This window comes from Molothrus aeneus, chromosome 6, assembly GCF_037042795.1.
Source record: "Molothrus aeneus isolate 106 chromosome 6, BPBGC_Maene_1.0, whole genome shotgun sequence".
NCBI lineage: Eukaryota > Metazoa > Chordata > Aves > Passeriformes > Icteridae > Molothrus > Molothrus aeneus.
In genome coordinates this window covers 58,659,000-58,683,668 of record NC_089651.1, presented here as the reverse complement: position 1 = coordinate 58,683,668, position 24,669 = coordinate 58,659,000, and the positions used below count along the sequence as shown (strand labels likewise).

General features: G+C 47.3%; 1 protein-coding gene across 2 annotated transcripts in view; it reads right to left on the bottom strand.

Moving 5' to 3' along the window:
- Positions 1–2,589: 2,589 nt before the first annotated feature.
- ARMH4 (armadillo like helical domain containing 4) overlaps positions 2,590–24,669 on the bottom strand; it is a 64,130-nt gene continuing 42,050 nt past the window's right edge. Inside the window, exons 6-8 of one of the 2 annotated variants that reach the window (XM_066551810.1) lie at positions 14,364–14,395; positions 8,050–8,184; positions 2,590–7,261 (exon numbers count right to left, since the gene is read on the bottom strand). In XM_066551810.1, the coding sequence (XP_066407907.1) occupies positions 7,193–7,261; positions 8,050–8,184; positions 14,364–14,395 (236 nt within the window). In that variant the 3' untranslated portion in view covers positions 2,590–7,192. The remainder of the gene's footprint in view (positions 7,262–8,049; positions 8,185–14,363; positions 14,396–24,669) is intronic. The other variant, XM_066551811.1, reaches the window with a different exon arrangement.

Below are 24,669 nucleotides of genomic sequence, written 5' to 3'. Positions count from 1 at the left end.
TGGGTACCCAGCAGTTATCATTAAGAAAGGAAACATTTCTGCTGGGAACATCTCTGTTGACTCCCTGCTGCTGGCTGAGACCCAAACCCTTCCCTTGGGATGGCATCAGCACTGGGGGAAAAAAAGAGAAACCTCTGTGAGCCTTAAAGGAGCTGAGAGTGAACTGAAATTCCCTGTGCACTGGAATTCTGTGCACCTTTAAGTGCTTGTGACCCCCACACGTGTGCAGGGGGTTTCACAGGAGGGAGGATGAGATTTGCCTCAAATAAAGGAGGGTTTTTTTGTGCCTGGCCCTGACCATGGATCCTGGTGTGTGCCTTTGCCACCAGAACATGCAGGGAATGCCTTTGGTTTGTCCTTCCCAAACATATTGATGAAAATAACCCCAAGCTGGGCTGTCTGTGCTGCTCTGCACAGTCAGGGTCCAGTTTGTGACTGAAATAGGCTGAGCCCTGTGCCAGGCTCATCCCTGGGCTTTGCTCAGCCCCAAGGGCAGGAACCCCAATGATTTCCAGGACATCCAGCTCATCCTCTCCATCAAACCACATATAAATGCTGAAAATGCAGGAATTCTGCAGCCTCAGAACAGCTCCACACACACTTTTCTGGTTTTTGTTTCTTTGTTGGTTTTTTAATTATGGATTTATCTCTCCCCATTTTCACAACCCTCTGGCTTGGTCGGCAGAGTCAGGGACATTAGAAGGAGACCAGCTGATGGACAGAGGCTCAGAGTGAGGCAGAGAGAGAGATCACAGAGAGTAATTTCCTAAGGAAATAGACCTAGGGGAAAAAAAACCAAACATTGTCATTGTTTATCTTCTTTCAGCAGGTCTTGTTTTTTCATTGGAAAAAGCCAGCAGTGCAGCAAACAGCTTCATGAATATACAGATTGTTTTTTGGCAACTACCAATTAGCAAAGATTGTGTTCATGCAATCCCCAAGCAGCTATTTCCCTGGGAAGTTCTTGTTTTGAACAAGCCATTTTCCATTAGAGAAAACACACACAGTGACAAATAGCTCTTGCTGCCTCTTGTTAGTGGGGGGAGATGGGAGAAGGGCAGGCAGACACCCTGGTACTGGGGTGTAGGAAAGTCTGGGCACAGAGAAATCAGAAATAGGGCAAAACAGAAAGCAAAATTGTCCTGGTGTGCACAGAGATGTCACTGTGGGGCTCATTCCTGCCACTGCCAACCAAGTGTCTGAGGTGGGAAATGGGGATGTGTATTCCATTCCCATCTGTCAGAGCTGGGGCAGTTATCCTCTGTTCATTGGGCCGTTTTTTCTTTCTCTCTCCCACAGCCAATCCTCCCTCCAGGAGATCTCTGCTGTCCATGGCCACTGAGTGTCCCTGCAGGGCTGATCCAATCACATCATCCCATGGGGAGATGCTGTGCCCAGGGGAGGAGCCAAGCATTCCTACCTGGATACAATCTGAGGTTTGGCACAGCACAGCAGCCTTTGCCCAGTGCATTGCCAGAGGAGCAGCTTCTGCTGCCCTGCATTGCCAGAGGGAGCCCAGGCCCATCTCCAGCAGCCCTGGAGCTGCAGAGGAAAACTCCCCCCTTGTGCAGGATCCCTGCTCCAGCAGAGCCACAGCTGGCACTGCAGGAGGGCTGAGCCCCCATGGGATGGGGCTGTGCCACCACCCTGACACACAGGGGACAGGGCATGGTCTGACTCTGGCAGTGCTGTTTTGTATCACTGCATTGTTTATTTTATTTTCTTCCCTAATAGAGAACTTGTCACTGTCATATTTTCTGAAAAATCCCTTCGCCAGGATTTCTTCTCCTGGGAAGCTGAGAAGCCTCAGAAAAGAATGAAAACAATAATTATCTGATTGCTTCTCCTATGTTTGCTGCCCTGGAATGTGGTCTGGAGATTGTTTACCAACTGGTCATTGATTGAATCCATGTGAATTGTTTTTATTAATGACCAATCACCATCAGCTGTGTCAGACTCAAGGAGTCAGTCACAAGTTTTCATTCTCATTCTTAAGCCTTCTGATGTATCCTTTCTCTTTCTTTAGTATAGTTTTAGTGTAGCATTCTTTAATATAATATAATATAATATAATAAAAAATAAATAATAAATAATAATAAAATAATAAATCAGCCTTCTGAGAACATGGAGTCAGATTCTCAATTCCTCATCTCTCACCTCATCCTGGGGACCCCTGCAAGTACCACAAGAACTGTTATTCCTGCTCCCATATCTTTGCCTGAGAGCCCCTTAATTTCAAAATTACAAAAATTCAGAGGGAGGGGGTTTACATTTTACATTTTCCATTTCAGGGGAGGCTCCTGCCTTCCTTAGCAGACACCTGGCTTTTCAAACCAAGACACCAAGGGACTTTGGGGTCATCACAGCCTATGGCAAACACCTACTTCCAGGTAAATCCTACCCAAAAAGTGCCAGCCTGAGGTTCCCCATGGCTCCTGTGACCCCTGCAAGCCCAGCCTGAGTCCTTGCACCGACCATGCAGCCTGGAGAAAGAAACACAACACTCAGATCCTCCAAGCATCACTTCACAGCTTTGCCTGGGACACTGAAGGACCACAGATCAGGGAGACAGGCACTCAGAGTCAGCTCTGATGGATGGACAGCTTTTTATTTCCCAATGTTTTCCTTTAACAAAGTGCTACATTCCATAGTTACAGGATAAGGAGCTGCTCCTGTCCACAAGAGAAAACCACAAGGAAGCACAAGGACTCCTCACAGCTCTCTGTGGAGGCAGAGCAGTCCAGAGCAGCCTCACCAGGGTGAACATCTGGCCTCAGAGACACCTTCAGGGATCAGCAGCTGTGTGGTGGAGGTCATTCCAAGGGGCCAAGAGCTGCCAGGCTGGTTCCTTCTGTCAGAAGTGGGGCTGGAGAGGCCAAAGCTGCTGTGCCAGGAAGGAAATTCTGCCTTGTGCTATCAGGAGAATGCAAAAGGGAGGTGAGTGGCTGGTCCTGTGTGGAATCCAGGGGTTGTTATTGCTGCAGGGACATTGCTGTGCCAATGCCACCACCCTCAGCACTCAGGGCCTTGCAGTTCACCCAGCACTGAGGATGAGGAAGGCCCTTCTTGGCTGCTTTCCTTGCCCTGCCTCTTCCAAAAGAAGCTGCTGGTTTGGCAAGGCAGAGGTAAAGATTCAACCAGCAGTGTCAGGCCACTGGAGCTCCAGCCCCCACCTGAACCCCCCATCCCCTCTCTGCTGCCACCTGGTCATTCCAAGAGAATGGATCCAACTCCAGGAGCTGTGCAGAGGATATTTTTAAGTGCCCAATCTGAAGTCTATTGGCCTTGAATGAGAAGGGAAGGGGCTGAGTGGTGCTGGTGCTTCAAGGACCTGCAGACACTGCAGGAAACTCTGAGCTCCCAGGGCTCCCACAAACTTCTCTGGAGCCACAGCTGGCTCTGACTGCCCTCCTTGCTTCCAGTTCAAGATGAAGACATGGGGACCCTCCAGGGATGACCAAAACCAACTATTTCACAGAAAGCTCCCCTCCAAATGGCCAGCAGTGCTCAGGTCCCATCCTTGGGTGAAGCATTTCAGAGCCAGAGTCAGGCCTGGCAGTGCAGACAGATCACAAGAAAAACCTTTGGGAAACCCACCTAACTCCTAAGCCTGTCACCAGCAGAGACCAGAGAGCCCACACTGAACTGTGCAGGCAGCTGGGCCTCCCTTCCTTGTGGACTTGCAGCATCCAAGCCACCCCTGCCATGTCCTCTCTGGTTCTGAGGACACCAGGCCCCCCAGAGATGCAGTAAAACCCCACTTCCATCATTCTGACTGGCAGTGCTGCCTTTAATTCCTCAGGTTCATTATGCTGGAGAGGGAGAGACAGGGAAACTGATTGCCCCTGCAGAAAGGCAGTGTTTCCCAAACTGGGGATTTATTAGCACAACAAAAGGCCACAGCACCTCCCCACCTGCCTTCCCAATCCATCAAACTGGCAGCCCATCCATAAGGATCCTCCTGAGCTGCCAGAGCTGGGCTACTTAAACCAGCAGCCTTCCTCAGCCATCCCTCCTCCTCCTCCTCCTCCTGACTGACCCAGCAACCCTGTTTTATCAGATATTTCATCAGGTGTCCACTTTGCAATCCCCACCATGCCTTACAGGGAATAAATCATCAAAGAGCCCAAGGGACAATATTTCCTAATCCCCAATAGTGAAGGAATGATCCCTGGACTGGTAACACCTCCCGAGCACCTCCAAGCTCCAACAGACTTAGGAACCAGCAGGAAATAGGGAGAGATCACTCTGGAGGGAAAACTTCATCTTAACTTGGAGTAACCACGTGAGAAAGAGGACTGAATTTTGGATTTCATGGTGTATTGCCAGTCAGTGCCTGTTAAAGATGTGGGGCTGCTTTTAGCAAGGCAAAACCCTCCTGGATGATATTTCAGGAACAGAAAGGGAGAGATGCACTGTGGAGCCCTATCTGGGGGGTATGAAGACCCCTCACCCCCAAAAATGTTGTCTCCCCAGCCTGCTCCCCATGCACCCACAGGATGGATGGCTGAGGTACCACACACAGCTGCTGGATTGGAAGACTGAGCATTGGAGCAGCATTTTGGAACCAGGGTGTCCCACCTGTCCTTGTCCAGGTGACCCAGTGGGTGTCACAGGCTCAGGAGAGCACCTGGGCTCTGCTGAGCAGGGCTTGTCCAGAGCTGACCATCACATCTGGTGATTTAATGTCCAGAGCAGGCCCTGACCCTCTCAAGAGAGAGCTCACCTCAGGAGGGGCTCCTGAAAGTCCTCCCTGCCTTGCAATCCCACTGACACTTCCACAAGACATTCCCCACCATCTGACAGACCTTTCCACCTCCACAGGGAACCAAATCCTGCTCCTGCCCCTCCTCAACCACCCCTCCCTCTCCAAAGGCTCAGAGGGGTTGAATCTCAGCAGATGTGGGGCCTGCCCTTACTTTTCTGCTCACTTCTCCTCTGGCAACAGTCACTGTTCCTTGCAGGAAGGATGATTCCCCACAGAACAGCGATTCCCACCTCAGAAACATGGATTCCCACCTCAGAAACATGGATTCCACCTCAGAAACATGGATTCCACCTCAGGAACATGGATTCCACCTCAGGAACATGGATTCCCCCCTCAGAAACTTGGGTTCCCACCTCAGAAACATGGATTCCACCTCAGAAACATGGATTCCCACCTCAGGAACATGGATTCCCACCTCAGGAACATGGATTCCCGCTCAGAAACATGGATTCCCCCTCAGAAACATGGATTCCACCTCAGAAACATGGATTCCCTCCTCAGGAACATGGATTCCCCACTCAGAAAAATGGATTCCCACCTCAGAAACATGGATTTGCCCCTCAGAAACATGGATTCCCATGTCAGAAACATGGATTCCCCCTCAGAAACATGGATTTGCCCCTCAGAAACATGGATTCCCACCTCAGGAACATGAATTCCCACCTCAAACTTTGATTCACACCTCAAACTTGGATTCCCACCTCAGGAACATGGATTCCCCCCTCCGAAACATGGATTCCCCCCTCAGAAACTTGGGTTCCCACCTCAGAAACATGGATTCCCTCCTCTGAAATATGGATTCCCACCTCCGAAACATGGATTCCCACCTCAGAAACATGGATTCCCTCTCAGAAACATGGATTCCCTCTGAGAAACATGGATTCCCACCTCAGGAACATGGATTCCCTCTCAGAAACATGGATGTTTTGCATGTCAGATTGAAGTAATTCCACAGTGGGAAGCAGAGCCCAGTAGTGCAGCCCTTTTCCTGGCTATTTTGACAGCATTTCTGGGCAAAGCTGCATTATCCTCCCCTGCTCAATGCCTGTGACACCTCAAGCACTGTGCCCCTCAGGACTTGGGACTAACAAGGCACCTCCACAACCCCCTGCACCCATCTGTGCCATGGATTCACCTTTCTCCCCACAGCCAAGGGTTCCCAATGGGGTCACCTCACCCCCCAGAGCTGCCATCTCTCCAGTTCTTGCTGTTTTCCCACTGTTAGCCACAAATCCCTCAACAGTGACTGCACCTGCTCCCCAAGCTTTAGTGTCTTTCTGAATTCCATGGTTTGGACACCAGTGGCCCAGGGAATCCATGGCTGCCCCATCCCTGGAAGTTTTCCAGGCCAGACTGGACAAGGTTTGGAACAACCTGGGATAGTGGAAGGTGTCAGGGTTGGAAACAGATCCCTTGAAAGTCCCTTCCAACCCAAACAATTCTGTGGTTCTGTGAGACAAGACCCATCCAGATCCCCCAAAGGTGCTGTGGTTCATGCAGCTTTCAGGGGCTGAAAATGCATTTTCCAGTGGGGTAAAGGGGTTCAGAAGCTCCACCCTTATCCCTATGGGAATGCAGCCTTGGAAAGAGAAGAACCTGGAGCTAGTGTCCTTCCAAGAGGAGGCAGAAGCTGGGGTAGTCTCTGACCTTCCTCTTCTCTCACCTCCTTGCACACTGAGCAAAAGCCAAGAGATGCAGCAAGAGCAGCCATCAGTAGATGAGTGCTGGTATTTATTGTGCTGTAACAGACAGTGCTGGTTGGAAATGGACAGAGAATGTGGTGGTGGAATCAATGCTGAGGCCATTCCTGTGTGTCTCCAAGCAGTGTGGAGCAGAGCTGAAGGAAGAAAGGGGTGAGAGTGGGGGCACCCAAGGGCAGAAATGTGCTTCAAACTGTATCAAGAACCCTGTACATGGGCACTTCTCTGGCAGCCAGGGGTACAGGCCAGGCTTACAACTCATTAATTAAGCAGAGCAGCTAATCTTAGCACTAAGGAACTCTAGCTCAGGTAATGTAACATTTAAAATGAATTGGACAGAAGTCATTCACAGTAAAGATTTCCATTCCTGGGATGGGTGAGAGCTATTGTTATGATTAGATTACTGCCAGCCAGGACCAAAACAGTACACCAGGGCAAGAGGAAAATAATCATCCACATGGATCAGCTCCAGCTGTGGCTCTGAATGAGGCGCCGAGGGTGAGTGTGAGATCTCCACTACTGTATCAAAACAAACACCACGGGTGGCACACGTAGAGCATAGCATTGTCATTGTCATTGTCACTGGGCTGCGGACACACCCCTGCCCGGGGCAGCCGAGGGAGCAGCGCTGCAGCAGCAGAAAAGTCGCTTGTTCTTCTCCTCCCCCTCTCTCCCTCCTCTGAAAAGTCACGGGCTCTCTCTCCCAAGGGCACTGCAGTTCCACTCAAAATTCGTCTTCAGAGCTGTCGGCCAGGAGCATCACTCGGTCCTGCATGCTGTTAAATTCCCTCTGCTGGGGGACGAGAACAAACATCAGAGAGCTGCAAAAAGGAACCAAAAGGAGAGAATTCGGATGCCCCCATCCCATAACCAAGGTGCCCCAGCTCAGACAGACCCCAGCCAGGCTGAGTTTGATTTCCAGCCAGGAGGGTTCAGAGTTTCCATACCTTCCCCTGGCAGTCTCCATGTGAAAAATGCATGTATTTTATGATTGGCTTTTCGCAAATATTAAAGTGAATATTATATGTGTCGTGTTAGAAAGTAATATTGTATTAATTCTCTTAAGAACTGTGTTAAATATAGTTTTAGGTTATTTTAAAAATGTTAAAATAGAAACTATGCTATGTAGGATACTTTTTTTAAAGAAAGGACTCGCAACGAGACAGCAGCCACAGGACACCTGAATCTTTCAGAGAAAAAGAATTTATTGCTCCATTATCAGAAGAAACGAACTTCTTCCTGCCTCGAAGGCACCGTTAGGATTTGGAGGAAGAAGCTGACAATGACCAGACAGAATCCTGTATCTGACTGGAATTTAAGCATCATGTATGAGGTGTATGAATATGCAACAGGCTGTTGTTTTTAAGGGTTAATCCTCTGTTAACGTGGGTCCTTTCTCGGGTTCATGCTGCCCAGAAAAAGGTACCCGGACGCCCGTAACTCTTTGTATTTGTTGTCTCATATTGTCCTAATTCAAATTGTCCAAATTATTATTACTCTAATTGTATTACTATTTTTATAACCATTTTATTACTATTAAAATTTTAAAAACAAGTGATTGGCGTTTTTCACACTCCATACCTTCCTTTTGTGCCTCTTGGAGCCGTTTCTCCTCCGGCGATTCATCATCTTAATGCTGTAGAGCGCTCCCAGGATGAAGAGAGCTCCAGCTATTCCAACTCCCACAGGAACCAGCATCCCTGACATGTATCCTGCCTAAATGGAGGAGAAAGGAGCAGAGCATCACTCCCAAAACCATCCTTTCAGAGCCATTTTTCACCAGCCAAGGACTGCAATTTATCCCTATGGTGATTTCCTCAAAGTTTACTGGATTTGAGCCCCCATCACCATCCTGCATAGGATGATTCCCACTCCAGGACCAAGCTGGTCACCAGCACAACTCAGCTTTCCCTGACACATATTTACTGAGACCCTGCACTGCCTGCCTTTAGGAGAGGGACATAACTCTCAGAGATGGGCCACTGTGTGCTGGAATCCTCTTCTGGGTGGAGGGATTATAAAGCAGAGGATGGGGCAAATGAGAGGGGCACACAGACTGATGCTGATAAACTCAATTAGGAAGAGGAGGGAATGGGGTCAATTATTTGCAAGTGATTTGCTACACTAGCAACTAGCTGGGAGTGTTTTTTGTTTTGAAGGAAAACCTTGGCTGCCAAAGGAAGGTGATCTCGAGGCCTCCTCAGCTTTGTACTCAAAATCTTTGAGCCAAACACTTTGGCTTTGCATGGTGTGAAAAATGCATGTTTTATGATTGGCTTTGTGCAAATATTAAAATGAATATTTTATGTGTTATGTTAGAAAAGTTATGCTGTGTTAATTTTCTCAAGTAGTGTGTTAAATATAGTTTTAGGTTATAACATAAGGTTAAAATAGAAACTATGCTATGTAAGATACTTTTTTTAAAGAAAGGACTCGCAGCGAGATAGCAGCCACAGGACACCTGAATCTTTCAGAGAAAGAGAATTTATTGCTCCATTATCAGAAGAAACGAACTTCTTCCTGCATCATTCATCTCTGAAGACACTGTTAGGATTCAGAGGAAGAAGCTGACACTGCCCAGACAGAATCCTGTGTTTGAATGGAATTTATGCATCATGTATGAGGTGTATGAATATACAACAGGTTATTGCTTTTAAGGGTTAATCCTCTGTTAACGTGGGTCCTTTTTTGGGCTTATTTTGCCCAGAAAAGGTACCCGGACTGTCTGTAACTCTTTGTTTTTATTGTCTCATGTTGTCCTAATCCAAACTGTCCAAATTATTATTACTCTAATTAAATTGCTATTTTAGAACCATTTTATTATTATTAAACTTTTAAAATTTTAAAAACAAGTGATTGGTGTTTTTCACACATGGGAAGAGGTCCCCTGCATGGCATCAGAATGGTGACACAGAGGGAGGGCACTCACACCCTCAGGTGACCTTAAGGGGAGCACAGCAAAATTAACCAGCCCTAAATCAATTGCTGTGATCAGTGTGTTTGCACTGCCCATTAAAACAAAAAATACAGACAACATGGCTAATCTAAAATTACATTTCTAAGCACTCTAAATCCTTAGGAAAATATTCCCAAGTGCTTGCTATTTTATATTTTACTGCTTTAAATGAAAAGGAACCTAAATTTTAAAGTATTGCCTCAGAATCCTCACCTAATTTGGTTAGGTGGGCTCAGCATTGCAAGGGAGGCAGGTACAGCCTTGCTCCCCTCTGTAGCTCTGCCTCTCCTCACACTGCAGCCAGAGTCCTCTGCTGTGCCACTACAGCTTCACCCTCTGCCTGCTACACCCCCCAAAAATGGATTTTACACCTGCCAAGGGACACAGGCACCAATTGTGAGGACTATCAGACAGCTCCCAGCAAGACTCAGCCCATTGCTTACAACCACCTGCCTTCATCTATGCTATCAAAATACAACACAGCACACACACCATAATTACTTCTCTTCCATAATCCACTGAATGGGAGGAAATTTTTAAAAAATTTTTAAAAAAAGCTGTTCAGGTGCACTAGCCTGCCTGTGTACACTTACCTGGAGAGAATGAAAATAACTGCTTTCATCTGGGGCAGGCACCAATTGGATCAGGGCTTGGATCAGGGCTTGGGTCAGGGTTTGGATTGGAATTGGATCAGGGTTTGGGTCAGGTTTGGATCAGGGTTTGGACTGGAATTGGATCAGGGTTTGGGTCAGGTTTGGATTGGAATTGGATCAGGGTTTGGGTCAGGTTTGGGTCAGAATTCAGATTAGAATTGGATCAGGGTTTGGACTGGAATTGGATCAGGGTTTGGGTCAGGTTTGGGTCAGGTTTGGATTGGAATTCCATCAGGGTTTGGGTCAGGTTTGGATTGGAATTGCATTAGGGTTTGGGTCAGGATTCAGATTAGAATTGGGTCAGGGTTTGGGTCACGGTTTGGATTGGAATTTTAGATTAGATTAGATTTTTGGCTTAGAGCAGCACCACATCCTTTCTATGGATCCCCATTGGGGGCTGCTCCCTCCTCCCCCAGGGAGGGCTGGTTTGCTCCCCCAAGCCCCTCCAGGTCCTACTCAGTGCTTTAAACAGCAACAGCTCCTCTGTATGTGGATCCCAAAGCTCGAGGCATCTTCAGCTGCATCGTTCAGATTCCCTGAACCCTCTCCCAGAACAGCCAGCCCTGTTCAGCTCAGGTGCTGGGAAGGGGCTGCAGCCTGAGCCCAGCTCCCAAAAAAGGAGCTGAGTGAGGACACAGCTGAAGGCTGTGTCTCTGTGAGGCAATTAAGGTGCCTTAATTGGGTGACCTAATTAGTGCAGCGTGGGGTTTTCTATTTCTGGAACTTTGCTGCTGGCACGGGCAGTGAGGGGAGGCTGCAAATGGCTCTGAGCTGCTGCCCAGCTGAGTTTCCATATCAGAAATCACAATGAGCTCCTCAGCCTGTCTGTGAGCCTTTGTCACACCTGACCAGCCCATGGCCTTTTACAGGTTTCCCCCAGGCCCCAGATCAGTGTTTTATACCCCAAAAACTTGTGATGTGATGCAAACCCAGCCCTTCTGTGTCTTGCAGCCCAACTTCTGAGGGCTTCTGCACTTTCTTGATAGAAAACCCCATTTCACAGGCCAAAGCCACATTTTCACCCCTTTATGGGGAAGATGTAGCTTCTTTAGGGATGCTTTTAATACACCAAATCCATGCTCAGGACCTTCCTGGCCCTGCTGGGCTTTGAGATAACAGCAAGAGAACTTGAGAGGAACTCCATGTCCATTATTTGCCCCACCAAATGCAGCATTTGCACAGTGATTGCAGGAAACCAGACATAAATCTGTCCCTGACCCTGTGCTCCTAGTCCCACAGCCACACCTGAGGGACAGGGAGGGACATTTCTCTCAGAGATGTGCTGGAATTCTCTTCTGGGTGGAGGGATTATAAAGCAGAGGATGGGGCAAATGAAAGGGACACACAGACTGGTGCTGATATAAACTCAATTAGGAGGAGGAGGGAATGGGGTCAACAGATTTATTTTGAAGTGATTTGTGATACCAGCAACTGGTTGGGAGTGGAGGGGGAGTGTTTTTTGTTGGGCTTTTCTAAGGAAAAATGTGAACCAGGTGAAAGATCCCAAAGGAGGGAGGTGGCTCAGGAGTGAGTCTCTCTTTGGAGTGGACACCAGTGGATCCTCAGTGACAGCAGTGCTTGTGCTGGGTGTGAGAATCTATAAAATCAGAGGGTTTTGGGAAAGCTGCAAAAGGCAGGCCTCAGAGACAGCAGAACTGTGATTAGAGCTGAGCAGTAGCCAGGAGATTGGTCAGCAGAAAAATTATGTAAGAAGTAGAAAAGTAAGGACAAATAGAACAATGGTCTGTGTATTAAAGCTTGTCTAGAATAACTCCCTAAGCTGCAGAAAAGTATGTCTGGTGAGATATTAGAAAGTTTTAAGCTTAATAAGGAGCTCTGTGCATTGTGTTTTAAGGCTCATAAGCAGATATTGTGTTTGAAATAAGCAAGGATTGTTTTAACCAAAGGTATGTGTGCTTATAGTGGTTGGATGAACTACTGTCAATGTGCTTTTGCTTTGTGTGATTGGTCAAAAAACTTTTAAAGTAAGGCGTAGCATTAAGTTCTTGGTCTGCTGATGGCATCTTCCCATTGTCATAACCATGTAATGAGGCTGGTGCTGGAAAATAAACCAGCTCAAGGCCGTTCCCAGCAGTCCCATCCCATTTGTGATTTGTGCACAGCCCCTGGCTGGTGATAGCTGGGCACTGCCACAGCCCAGGGTCTGCCTGCACGAGGTTCAAACTCTCCACAGCTCTGCTGGAGACAGGAACATGCAGCCCCTCTGCAACAGGGAAGGACAGAGGTGGCCAACAAGGTGACAAGAGGAAAGACAAGCTACAGCTTCAGGGAGAAGCCACTGATGTCCCCAAGCTGTGCTGTGCCACGTGCTGGCATGAGCAGTGCCCTGGGCATGCTGCAATCCCTCCAGGCACACAGCCAGCCTGGGGGCTGCTCTTTACCTTGGCTGGGAAAACCATTCTCTGTCCTTTCAGCATCTGCTCTGGATGAATCCCAGGCCAAGGGGACTCTAGGCTGGCTCTAGACTCGCCTCCTTCCTAGTGCAGGCAGAAAGGCAACTCAGCAGGGCTGGGCAGGAGCCCACCTGAAACCCTCCCACCCCCCAGGCCTGCAGAACTGTTCCAGGTTGCAAGGCAAGATGTATTCCATTACCATCTGTATGGCTTTTGTCAAGTGGGCTGTTTGCCTTATCTCTCTCTCTGAGTGACCACAATCACTCCTCCCTCAGGGGAGACATCTGCTGATAACAGCCATTGAATGTCCCTGCATGGCTGATAAGAACTACAGCATCCCATTGGGAGATGTGAGCCCAGAGGGAGGAGCCAAGCATTCCTACCTGGATATAATCTGGAGATCCTGGAATAACTGCACAGCTTCTCCACTGGATTTCCCAGGGGAACAGCAGCTGCTTCTTCTTCCACTGGATCTTCAGAGGATGACTACACCTTTCTACAGGACCCCATTGCTCCAGCAGAACCACCCCTGACACTGCAGGAGGGCTGAGCCACATTTCCAATGGGACTGCTGCCAACACCCCACAGGGTGTCAGGTTGGGTTCTGACTCTGTCAGTGTTGTTTTGGTGTACTGCATTGTTTTATTTTATCCTTTTTCTTCCCTATTAAATAACTGTTATTTCCTGCTCCCATATTTTTGCCTGAGAGCCCCTTAATTTAAAATTTATAGCAATTCGGAGGGGTGGGAAGGGTTTACATTCTCCATTTCAAGGGAGGCTCCTGCCTTCCTTAGCAGACTCCTGTCTTTCCAAACCAAGACAAGAACAGGCACCCAGGCCCTGATTCTCTGCTCTGACCCGATGATCAAAGTGCTGCTGGAATTTGGTGTGGAGCAGAGGCAGGGCTGGGCTGGCTGGGTGAGTCTGCTTAAGTTCAGGGATGGCTTTGCAGACATCACTCCCACTCCTTGAGATGGTTTTTGTTTCTACTGACTCTGACCCTCTTCAAGAATCTCCAAGGCCTGTTGAGTCACAAAATGTTCTTGCTGTCACCTAATTTCCAGCTTCGTGGCTCTGCTGCCAGCAACACTACGCTTGGAAAGCTTCACAACCATTCTGAAATGTCAATATTTGCTCCAGGGCAGCAGAGCCTAAAAAGCCATCAGTGCCTGTGGCTGCACAGCTCTTGGATGCATGGAGCAGCCCCTGGGATGCCAGGGAGGAAGAATCAAGGTCTGGAACCTTGTTTATCAGCTTTGCTGTGTTTGATCATCCTCCTTGCAGGGATTTGCAGCAAGTGGAGGTGGGATAAGCCTCATGCAGAAGCACTGGCATGGCAGGCAGCCTCTCACCAGAGAGCAGCACCTCTTGATTTGGATCCAGAACTGAGCTCAGCACAGAGAGAAAAGGGGTGGAACTAAGTTCTTTACCTTGGGGTCCCTGGAAACATTCCAGGTCAGGCTGGTCAGGGTCCTAAACACCTGGTCTGGAGAAGATATCCCTGCTCAGTGCAGAGGGGCTGGGCTAGATGGACTTCCAAAGGTCCTTTCCCACCAAAACTATTCTAGGATGAGTTAAGGGGAAATAAGAAAAAAGCAACCTGGGTTATCTGACAAGGTCATTTTCTGGTGCAGAGAAATCAATCAAACACTTCTGTCCCTCCTGCCCTTAGTTCCAACCCATCAGGGATTTTTTGTGCATTCACACCACTCTATACCAGCAGCACCTGGCTCATTTGCCTCTCAGAGAAAATTTTAAGCCCTTTCTCAACTGTCTGTATGGAGATAAAGAACTGCACTGACAAGAATTTATTTATTCCTGCAAGTAAAAATGGTTTTGCTTTGAAAGGAACTGAAACACTGAGCCTCCTACCTTATCTTTCAGCTTCTCCATCCAGCTTCTCACTGAAAAATAAGGAAAAATAAAAGCTGCAATCATGTTGCTTCTATTAATTAGTAACAAATGACAGTGATAACATTAAAATAGACAGCAATTAAATTGACAAGCTGATAAGGCTGAACATTAGGTTTCCTCTTTTCTCATTCATGAGAAAAAGCAAATGCAGCAAATCAACACAAGAAACTCTTGGAGTTGGCAGGCAAGCAGCTCACCTTTGCCTGAGCAATTCACATTTTCAGAGTGATTTAAAAAGGAAAATAAAAAATAAAAAAATGAAAAAGCAGTATTTCAGGTTGTGGATTTTTGACCATCACTTCTCATACACACACCAGGGTGTCTGACCAGGAGAAAACCTTTCAGTGCAGTTATTTCCTTCCCCTGGCCTCCTCTATGTGGATATTCTCGCCTGAATTTTGTATAATTTGTAATGATGGCTAAAAATGTGTTTTTCACTGCCTTTTATTGCCCTGCTTTTCTGGAATAGCCACTGCCTGCTCTGGGAAGCCTCCATCCAGTGGGATGGCACTGGAGGGGCTAAATCACCAACTCAAGCAAATTTATACTGCCAGCACTGTGACTTTCTTCTCCTGACAGTTAAATAAAATCTGAAATATGACAGCTGGGAATTAAAAGTGTGTAATGGCAGGTGCTTTGGGATGGAATATTCACTGATCTCAAAGAGCTGCAAGGGCTCAGCAGTGAGTGCAGGGGTCACAAACACCACAGGGCACTGGTGTGTCTGCACTGCACCGAGGGCAAAATGCCCAAAAGGATCCACCAGGATTTTAACAAATTCTTACTCATGGGTAAGAGGCAATAAAGAGTTAAATATTGGGGTTTTGGGGGCTCAGCAAGTGTGGTTTTTCAAGGATTCTCATCTCTCCAAGAGGACAATGCTCAAGGCACAGGGGCCTTTTGGATGCAGCAATGTCCTTCTGAGGGATATTTCTTCTAGGGCATGTTAAATCCCAAATGTAACAAAGTTGATGGATTTAGACCTGATCTCCAAGCCTGCTTTGTTATGAAACGTCCCTTCAAAGCTTGGATTAGCAATATCAGTGTCTGCATCACTCAGAGCACCCTTCTGAAAGGAGGAGCCTTTCTGTGAGTGGGGAGGGGGCACAGGAGGGCCAGCAGCAAATGGCTATTTCATGTCTCAGATACAACACAAGTTCAAAGCCATTTGAATATTCCCTTTGAAGTGTTAGCAACATAACACCTTCAGAGGGATAACACCTAACAGAATGATCCCAAATTAGCTAAAGGTGAACACCTGTGAAAGAGGCACAGGTGCACTTATCTCTGATGGGGAGCTGAGAAAGAGATGAATTATCCAGGAGAGGGACACACACAGCACTAGAAGAGGATAAGAGGTTTTGTTTTATCAGCTCTTCCCACCATTAGTCCTGGCCTGCACAGGCTGAGCCATACAAAACTCAGTTTATGAAGGTGACACCACAATCCTCCTCTGCCAGCCCAAGCTTGCATGCCCTGGATTCACAGAATTCACAGAATCACTGGGTTGGGTTGGAAGAGACCTCCAAGATCACTGAGACCAACCCAGCCCCAACACCTCAACTGAACCCTGGCACCCAGTGCCACATCCAGGCTTTGTTAAACACACCCAGGGATGGGGACTCCACCACCTCCCTGGGCAGAGCATTCCAGAACTTTCTCACCCTTTCTTTTTCCTGATATCCAACCTGTATTTCCCTTGGTGCAGCTTGAGGGTGGATTCCCAGTGGAATCCCAAAGAGGAAGGACATCCCTGGCTGCCCTGGGCTGGGTTCCAGGTGTGGCACTGCCAGGAGTGGTGACAGTGGCTCAGCCACAGAGCTGCAGACCCACAGGACCTGGGGACAGCATCCCCACGTGCACCTGCAGTGCTCAGCTGGCCCAAGCCCCAGCTGAGCACAGCACAAAGCCTATTTTTACACCTCTCCCAACAATTCCATGGGATCGGTGATCTCACCAATAGCTGACCCACTTTGCTGCAGCTGAACAACAGCAGCAATTAACTCCAGAGTATTTCTGCCAAGGCAGAAGCAGGGGCTGAGCTAAGAATATTCCATTACCTATTTTTAATGAACACAGATGCTGGCTTTGTTCCCCTCTGCTCCACCAAATAGCAGCACCCAGCAGCTCCATAGTACAAATCTTTATTTGCTGTTACACATTTGTTTGTTATTAAACCCAGCCTTGCACTCAGCTGTGAGGTGCCTTTGGAAATCAACCCAGGCCGCAGGAAAAACATCCCAAGGTGATTCTCCCTGACTAGGTGCCTCTCCAGGGGATGCTCCAATGCAGCCACAGCCTTTGATCTCTGCTAGAGGAAAATAATGGCCCCAAATTAATGAGATTCAGGCAGGAGGTCAGAAACCCCTCAATGTCCTGGCAGGACTGCACTGGGAAGGAGCAGAGAGTGTGGAGCTGTGTTGAAGATTGCAAGGCAAGATGTTTTCAATTGCCATCTGTATGGCAGATTACCTTTGCCAAGTGGGCAGTTTGCCTTATCTCTCTCTCTGAGTGACCACAATCACTCCTCCCTCAGGGGAGACACCTGCTGATAACAGCTATTGAATGTCACTGCATGGCTGATAAGAACTACAGCATCCCATTGGGAGATGTGAGCCCAGAGGGAGGAGCCAAGCATTCCTACCTGGATATAATCCAGAGGTTTTTGAGACATGGGCATGGCTTTGTCCATGGAATTCCCCAGAGGAACAGCAGCTGCCTCTTCTTCCACTGGATCTGCAGAGGAAGAATGCATCCTTCTCTACAGGATCCCTGCTCCAGCAGAACCACCCCTGGCACTGCAGGAGGGCTGAGCCAAAATTCCAATGGGACTGCTGCCAACACCCTGACCCACAGGGTGTCAGGTTGGGTTCTGACTCTGTCAGTGTTGTTCTAGTGTACTGCATTGTTTATTTTATCCTTTTTTTTTCCCCCTTTCCCTATTAAAGAACTGTTATTCCTGCTCCCATATTTTTGCCTGAGAGCCCCTTAATTTAAAATTTATAGCAATTCAGAGGGGTGGGGAGGGTTTACATTCTCCGTTTTCAGGGGAGGTTCCTGCCTTCCTTAGCAGACTCCTGTCTTTCCAAACCAAGACAAGCTGTCACAGCCAAGGTCCCAGCCCTGGCAGGCTGGGGCAGGACAAGTCAAGGAGCACTGGGTTACCATGAATTACAAACACTTCTCATGTCACCAATGCACTGTTCTAACAGCTGGCAGGAGATCACAAGCCCCTGTGCCACCAAAACTGAGCACTCACTGCTCCAGTGATTTACCCACCTGTGTGTGCCTAGGAGACAGAGCATTATTCCAAGGTGGAATTGATATCTATGCTAAGCAGCTACCATCAATTAATTCTGGGCTTCAGACTCTAATTATGCAACAGAATCCATAATTAATATTCTGGCTTGGTTTTGGGAGAGGAACATTGTGGCTGGCACCTTCCCATGAAAATGCAGCTCTCTTCAGGAACACCAGGTGACTTGCCAATGAGGGCAAGCAAATAATTAGTAAAAAATACTCTAGTCCATGTATTTTTCATCATCCCCTTTATTCCTATTTTCTCTGATCACTGAATGTCCTGAAGAAATTCCAAGAGTCTCTCTGGGTGTGAATTACTAACAAGTGTCTGCAGTGCTGGCTCATCTTCCCCAGCACTTTCAGGATGGTGACTGGTCCAAGCTCTGCCTCAGCTTAATTTTGATCCCTTGGTTTCACGGGGAGCTAAGTAAGATGAGAGTGGAGCACTTCAGCAAATTACATACATAATCTGACATTTCCTCAGTGATTTATGTAATGTCTGCATCTCTGCAAATTAATTTTAAATAACATATAGCTTAAGATAAAGCCAGTCAGGAGCACAGAGGAGGAGCACACAGGTCTGGCACTGGCCTCAGAGCAGCCCAGGATGGATTCACACAGTCCCAGATGCAATGTGCTATTTTTAGGCAGTTTTACCCAGCTTTCCCCTTCAAAATGTGCAGCCAGCTATTCAGAAGCTCTGGTGCTGAAGAAGTGAGGCTCATTTGCAGCCTGTGGTGTCTGCCTGGCCCTTTTGGGAGGGACCTGGCCCAAAGGGGCACTCACAATTCCCTGTGAGCAAAACCCCTCTGGGAGCTCAGGCTCTGGCAATGCAGGCAGAGGCTCAGGAGGGGACAGCAGGTGACACCTGAGGGCACATGGCACTGGATGCCCAAAATCAGAAAATGCTCTGAGGTCTCCCCAGAGCCTTCTCTTCCCCAGGCCGAACACCCCCCACCTCTCCCAGCCTGTCCCCAGCCCTCAGAGCATCTTTGTGGTCTCCTCTGGACTCACTTAGGTCCAGATCCCTTTTATGCTGAGGCCTTCACTCCTGATCTCCCTCCCTGCTGCTGTTCCAAGGACTGGCCATGCTCAGACAAGTTCTTTTTCACGTTCCAGGTCTCCTGTGCCCCTCTCTGTCCTGGCAGCTGCAGGGGCGGGTGCCAGAGCCTGGCTCTGCCTTTCAGCCTCACTCACCCCAAGGCACCTCCAAATCTCTCACCAAAGGCTTTTCCCTGCTTCCCTCTCCACACTCCTCTGAAATCAGGAGCACAAGTCCTCAGGGCCTCTTGCTTTGCCAACTTTTAGTAATCCTAATTGCCTAATTATCCACTCCAGTGCAATGATAAAGCTGCTTAATAATTCTGTTCACTTCTCATTCATTCTCTCCCTTCCCAGATAAGAAAATGCAAAGACTTCTGGTGGAGATTTCAATCAATAATTCATGCCCTACTGCCATCAGTTGTGTCTCCCCCCCTCCCCTTTTGAATGCTCTGCTGCTTTGTCTTGTCACTTTGGTTTCATCTAATCAGCTTGTTTTAATCATATCCTCTTTTTTAATCATCAGTTAAAGCAATTCTGGTTTTCCATGGCACATTATCACTCATCCCTGCAGATGTTGCCTGGTTTTCAAATCCAGCAGTTACAGCTTCATTCCAGAACTCCCTCCTGCTACTGATGGAGCTTCATCCATCCCCTTACCTTTCAAAAACTCTCCACCACCAGCCCCAGGCCAGGGATGGGGGATCCTCAGCTTCTGGGCCTCACCACCCTCACAGTCAAGAATTTTTTTCCTAATATCTACTCCAAATCTGCACTCTTTCAGCAAAGGAGAGCTGGTTAAAGTGCAGAAAATAAGCAAAAGATTGATTACTTTCAATCAGTCTGCATATACCAAGCAACCTGTCCTGTTCCATTACAGATTTCATCCCTTTCTCTTGCAGGTTAAACTTTTTTTTTTTTCCCCAAATGAGACTTGTGAGAACAATTTTGCAGAAATGCTTCGTGCTTCATCTGCTCAGCTCTGACAACTTAATGGCACAAGGGTGCATCTGCTCCTTTCCCTTAAAAAAGCACAATTTTCAATTTTCTTACTAGCACAAATAAATAATAAAGAAAATGGCATCTGGAAGGCAATCTGGAAATATGCTGGAAGGCAGCATATTTTTAATTCCAGAACAACTACACCTATCTGATGGGAATGTTGATTCATGAATTGCCCAACTGGAGAAGACTTGAACAGCTGGATAATCAAACAAATGTCAAACTGACAATCACCATTTATGTTTTCAGATAAAAATTTTGCTTGGGTTAACTTTGAATTAACCCAGTGAACTTTAATAGCTACCATGGCACTGTCTGGTCCCTGAACTGCACCATCTACACCCTTTTCCCTGCCTCTCCAGCTGCAGCCCAAGCTTGGTTGTGTGACCGTGTTCACAGGGGTTTTAGGATGAGGGAAGAGACAAGGACCTGACTCCATGTTTCAGAAGGCTGATTTATTATTTTATGATATATATTATATTAAAACTATACTAAAAAGAATAGAAGAAAGGATTTCATCAGAAGGCTGGCTAAGAATAGAATAGCAAAGAATGATAACAAAGGCTTGTGGCTCGGACAGAGAGTCAGAGCCAGCTGGGCTGTGATTGGCCATTAATTAGAAACAACCACATGAGCCCAATCCCAGATCCCCTGTTCCATTCCACAGCAGCAGATAACCATTGGTTACATTTTGTCCCTGAGGCCTCTCAGGTTCTCAGGAGGAAAAATCCTAAAGAAAGGATTTTCCATAAAAGATGTCTGTGACATGGTTGCAACCCAAGCCTGCCTCAAATCTCTTGGAAAAGAAAGGGGAGACAACTCAGCACACTCACCCAGAAAGCAGGAACCAAACTGGGCTTCCCAACTCCTTCCTGACCTTTTTACACTCTTTTCCCCATGGCATTAGGTCTGGTTCCTCCTTTTCCTTTTCCCTTGCACTTTTTAAGCCATTTTCCACTTTATCTGCCCCTTGCTGAGGCTGGCAGAGGCACTGCCCTTGTGCCTTGGCATTTCTCTGTGAACTCACTTCTTCTGTGGGGCCTTCAAAACACATATTGACATCTACACACCATTTGTTCCTCCCTCAGTGGCCCCAGACAGGCACAAGATGTTAAAGCCAAGCCAAGGTACAAAACCTGCCATTATCCAAAAAGGCATCAGCAGGACATTGCTGTGAACTGGCTGGCACAATTTGTTGTGTGATTAAATATTTACTGATCACAGTGTGTTCAAAAGCTGTGTCTGCTCTGGGAGAGGAAATGCAAACTTTGTTTATGGAAATGGCAACACCTCTGCTGGAGCACACGTGGGATGAGCTTCTCCCTCACCCTGCCCTGGCTCAGCTCCTGGAGCAACACAGGGAGCTGCCAGCAGAGAGAGCCCACCCTGCCTCAGCTCATGGGCTGAAAATGTTCATATTCACCAGGGCTCAGAGAAACACAGACTGGTCTGGGTTAAAGGGACATTAAAGACAGGTTTGTCCCACCCCCACACCTCCCACTATCCCAGGTTGCTCCAAACCCCCTCCAACCCGGCCTTGGACACCTCCAGGGATGGGGCAGCCACAGCTTCTCTGGGCACAGAACCTGTGCCAAATCCTCCCCACCCTCACAGCCAAGAATTCCTTCCCAATATCCCATCTAACCCTGCCCTCTGGCAGTTTGAAGCCATTCCTTGTGTCCTGTCACATCCTGCCCATGTCCAAAATCCTTCTCCAGCTCTCCTGGTGCCCCTTGAGGCCCTGGAAGAGGCTCTGAGGTCTCCCTGGAAGTTCCTCATCAAAGCTGTCTCCTGCTGAAGATGAAAAATCTTTCTGTACTCATTGGCCTTGACTTTGCAGCTTTAATAACCTTTTAAAGGTGGCATTTGTGTGCTGTTTATTTACATACCACTACCCAAATGGAACTACCTAGAAGCAGCAGCTGAAGAGCCAGGTTCCATGAAAGAATGCTTTCCAGGCTTTTCCAGAGCACTGATACACCTCTTCCAGAGTTCTTCTGATCCCTGCACTCTCAATGCTAAAACTTTGCTGTACAATTATTTTTTTTTTCTCAGAGGTCTCCAGTAAAAAATTAATTAATGGTTTATTTTTCCCATGATTCATCCACTGGAGCAGGTGATAAATCAGCCAAAGTTTTCTTAAACAGTCTGGGACAAGCACCATGGAAAAATCTTGGTCCAAACAGTTAAAATTTGGTAAAGTTATCAAGAACTAGAATACAACAGAATATAAATCCAACCAATTTAATGAGTGGCATGGCTTGTGCAGAGTTACAGGGCAATGCCTTGAGGGGAAACATTACCCTTCCCCAGCAAGTGCAGTCAGGGCCAGGTTGGACAGGGCTTGGGGCAACCTGGGCTAGTGGAAGGTGTCCCTGGCCACCACCCTGCAGAGGGCTGTGAACAGAAAGGGTCTTTGAGGTCACCTCCAGTCCCAACCATTCTGAGATTCCAGGATCTCACCCTTACTGGCTGATTTTTGGAGAAGCTTCGAGGTGCACTGCGATCCTTTGTTTGCAGATCCTTAAATCCCTAATTTCCTGATTCCTGTACAGGAAATAACATGACAGCAGCTGAGGATGTGGTCCCGGAAGAGAAATCCTTCCTCCTGCCAGCAGGCTCCATGTTCTCCTGTCAGTCTGCCCACATCCCCTGGGGGATCAGAGGGAACCAACAGGTCTTAGAGGGAAACTGCACCATCTCATCCCAGACACCAGAGCTGAGCCCCACAAACACTGTGGGGATTTCTATACCCACACCAAGCCAATATTTTAGCTCTTTCTGGCAGCAAATCCACCTAAAATCACTGCTGGTTTTGAGGGATGACTGGAGGGTTTGACCCTGTAAATTTACCTGAAGGTGGAATTTGGTCCAGTGCTATCTTTCAATGCCCATTTTCCTCCAAGCCTGTTTTCTGCTCCATAACCCAGCAGCCTCTCCCATAGTCTGCTACAAGACTGAACAGATTCTGGCAAAGACAGAATAGATTTGTGCAGATTAAAAACTAAATGTCAGGTTGCAGTGATGGGAGAAGTGGAAAAGGTGGAGAAGCTGCAGATGGAGAGCACCTCATACTTCCCTCTGCTCCAAGAGCACCTCATACATCCCTCTGCTCCAAGAGCACCTCATTTCAGCTGGAGGACAGCAGCAAAATGGTGGTGGCTGTTATGATGCCTTGAGGGGCTACCTGGAACAGAGGCTGGGCAGAATATTTAATATTCCTTAAATATTCCTTATTTAAGGAATAAAGGAGGGATTTATTAAAAGGCCTTCAAAGGATTCACCTTGGGGAGTACAAGAACCTGGCTGTGGCTACACCCACGATGGACCCAAGATGGACCCCAAGTCATGAGTTTTCACACTTTTATAACTTTTGGTCCATTTCCATATTGGGGTTAATTGTCCAATTACAGCTCCAGTGATGCAGTCCCATCCTCCTAGTTTGCTGTCCTCAATTCTCTGTTGTTTGCACTTTTTGGGGCTGAAGCTGCAATGGTGTCCTTGGTTCTGGGGCTGGAAAAGGATTGTTTTGTCTGACTGAACTGTGAGGAGAACTTGCTAACACTCCATATGAAGTTCAGAGTCACACACTAAGGCAGTAGAGAATCTGGAAGATACGAAAGCTAAAGCTTAAGGCATCAGTTATTTGATTAAATACCTTCCAAATCCCCAGCTGAAGCCATGTGGCACTTCCCTATACTGAGAAGAGAGGGCATTTCTCATTCAGCCCTCTCTAAATGCAAACCCCAGAGATCTTCCTGCCCTCCTGGCAGAGCTCATGGCCTTATCTACTTTAAAGGATCAGCAGCTACACTGCAAAATTTCTTTTTGTGCTTCAGTCTATGTCTGATATTAATCAGGATCGGAAAAGATTCTTGATTTGCTTTTTTCCCTCCATAAAGAACAAAAGTAATTTTCAGAATCCCATTTCCTGGGGACACTGTATGAAGGATTTGCCAGCAGCAAGGGATGAAATAGGGGATTTTCCATTTTTGTGTTTAAGAAAAAGGATATATTTTTCTTATTTCAAGTTTTGGCCTTTATTTCATCTGTCAAGATGCAGCACTCCCCGTGAAATGACATAAAGATCAATAAGGGACTAAATGGTTGGAAACAAAAATGATGGAGTTGACCTTTGAAGGAAAAAACAGGTATTAGACTGTGTTTTCAGCTAACAATTATTCCACTAATTAAACCACAAAGCCCTGAGCATCGATTAGGTGCTAAAAATAAGATCTGATTATCACAGAGACTCATTTTCCTGCAAATCCTTGGGAAGAGCAGCATTGCCCAGTGTCAGTCACAAAAGGAAAATGAACTTGCTTATGTCTGCTAACAGGACAAGTCTTATCCCACATTCCTCCTGCATCCAGAACTGAGCAACAATTCCCACTGTGTTTCTCTTGGGATCAAACACCAAATGGAGCCTTAAAGTTCCTGACACCTGTCCCTGACTTCTTGTGTAACTGTGGGCAAGTAAATTGGTCTCTTATTCCATTTTCCATCCTTGTTATGGGAATATTAAAGATAAAATAGATCACATCTAGTAGGTCACTTGTGTTTCTTTTCCTTGTGTCAGAGCCTCTTCCTTCATAGTTTAAGAGCCCCTACTGCAACACCTCCATCTGGGTGGGTTGTTCTGGGAGCCAAGACAGTACAAATAATAAATCACAGTAAAATGGGATTTTTTTGGAAACAAATGTTCTTTAGGATGCCATTATTTTAATGGACAGTGGAAGTTCCTGTTCCACCCCAGGAACTTCCACTATCCCAGGCTGCTCCAAGCTCCATCCAGCCTGGCCTGGAACACTGCCAGGGATCCAGGGGCAGCCCCAGCTTCTCTGAACTGGGATAACTGGGACAAACCAGGAAATTCAATGCCAACCAAAATGATGGATGGCTCTGCTGTCTTTTGTGCTGT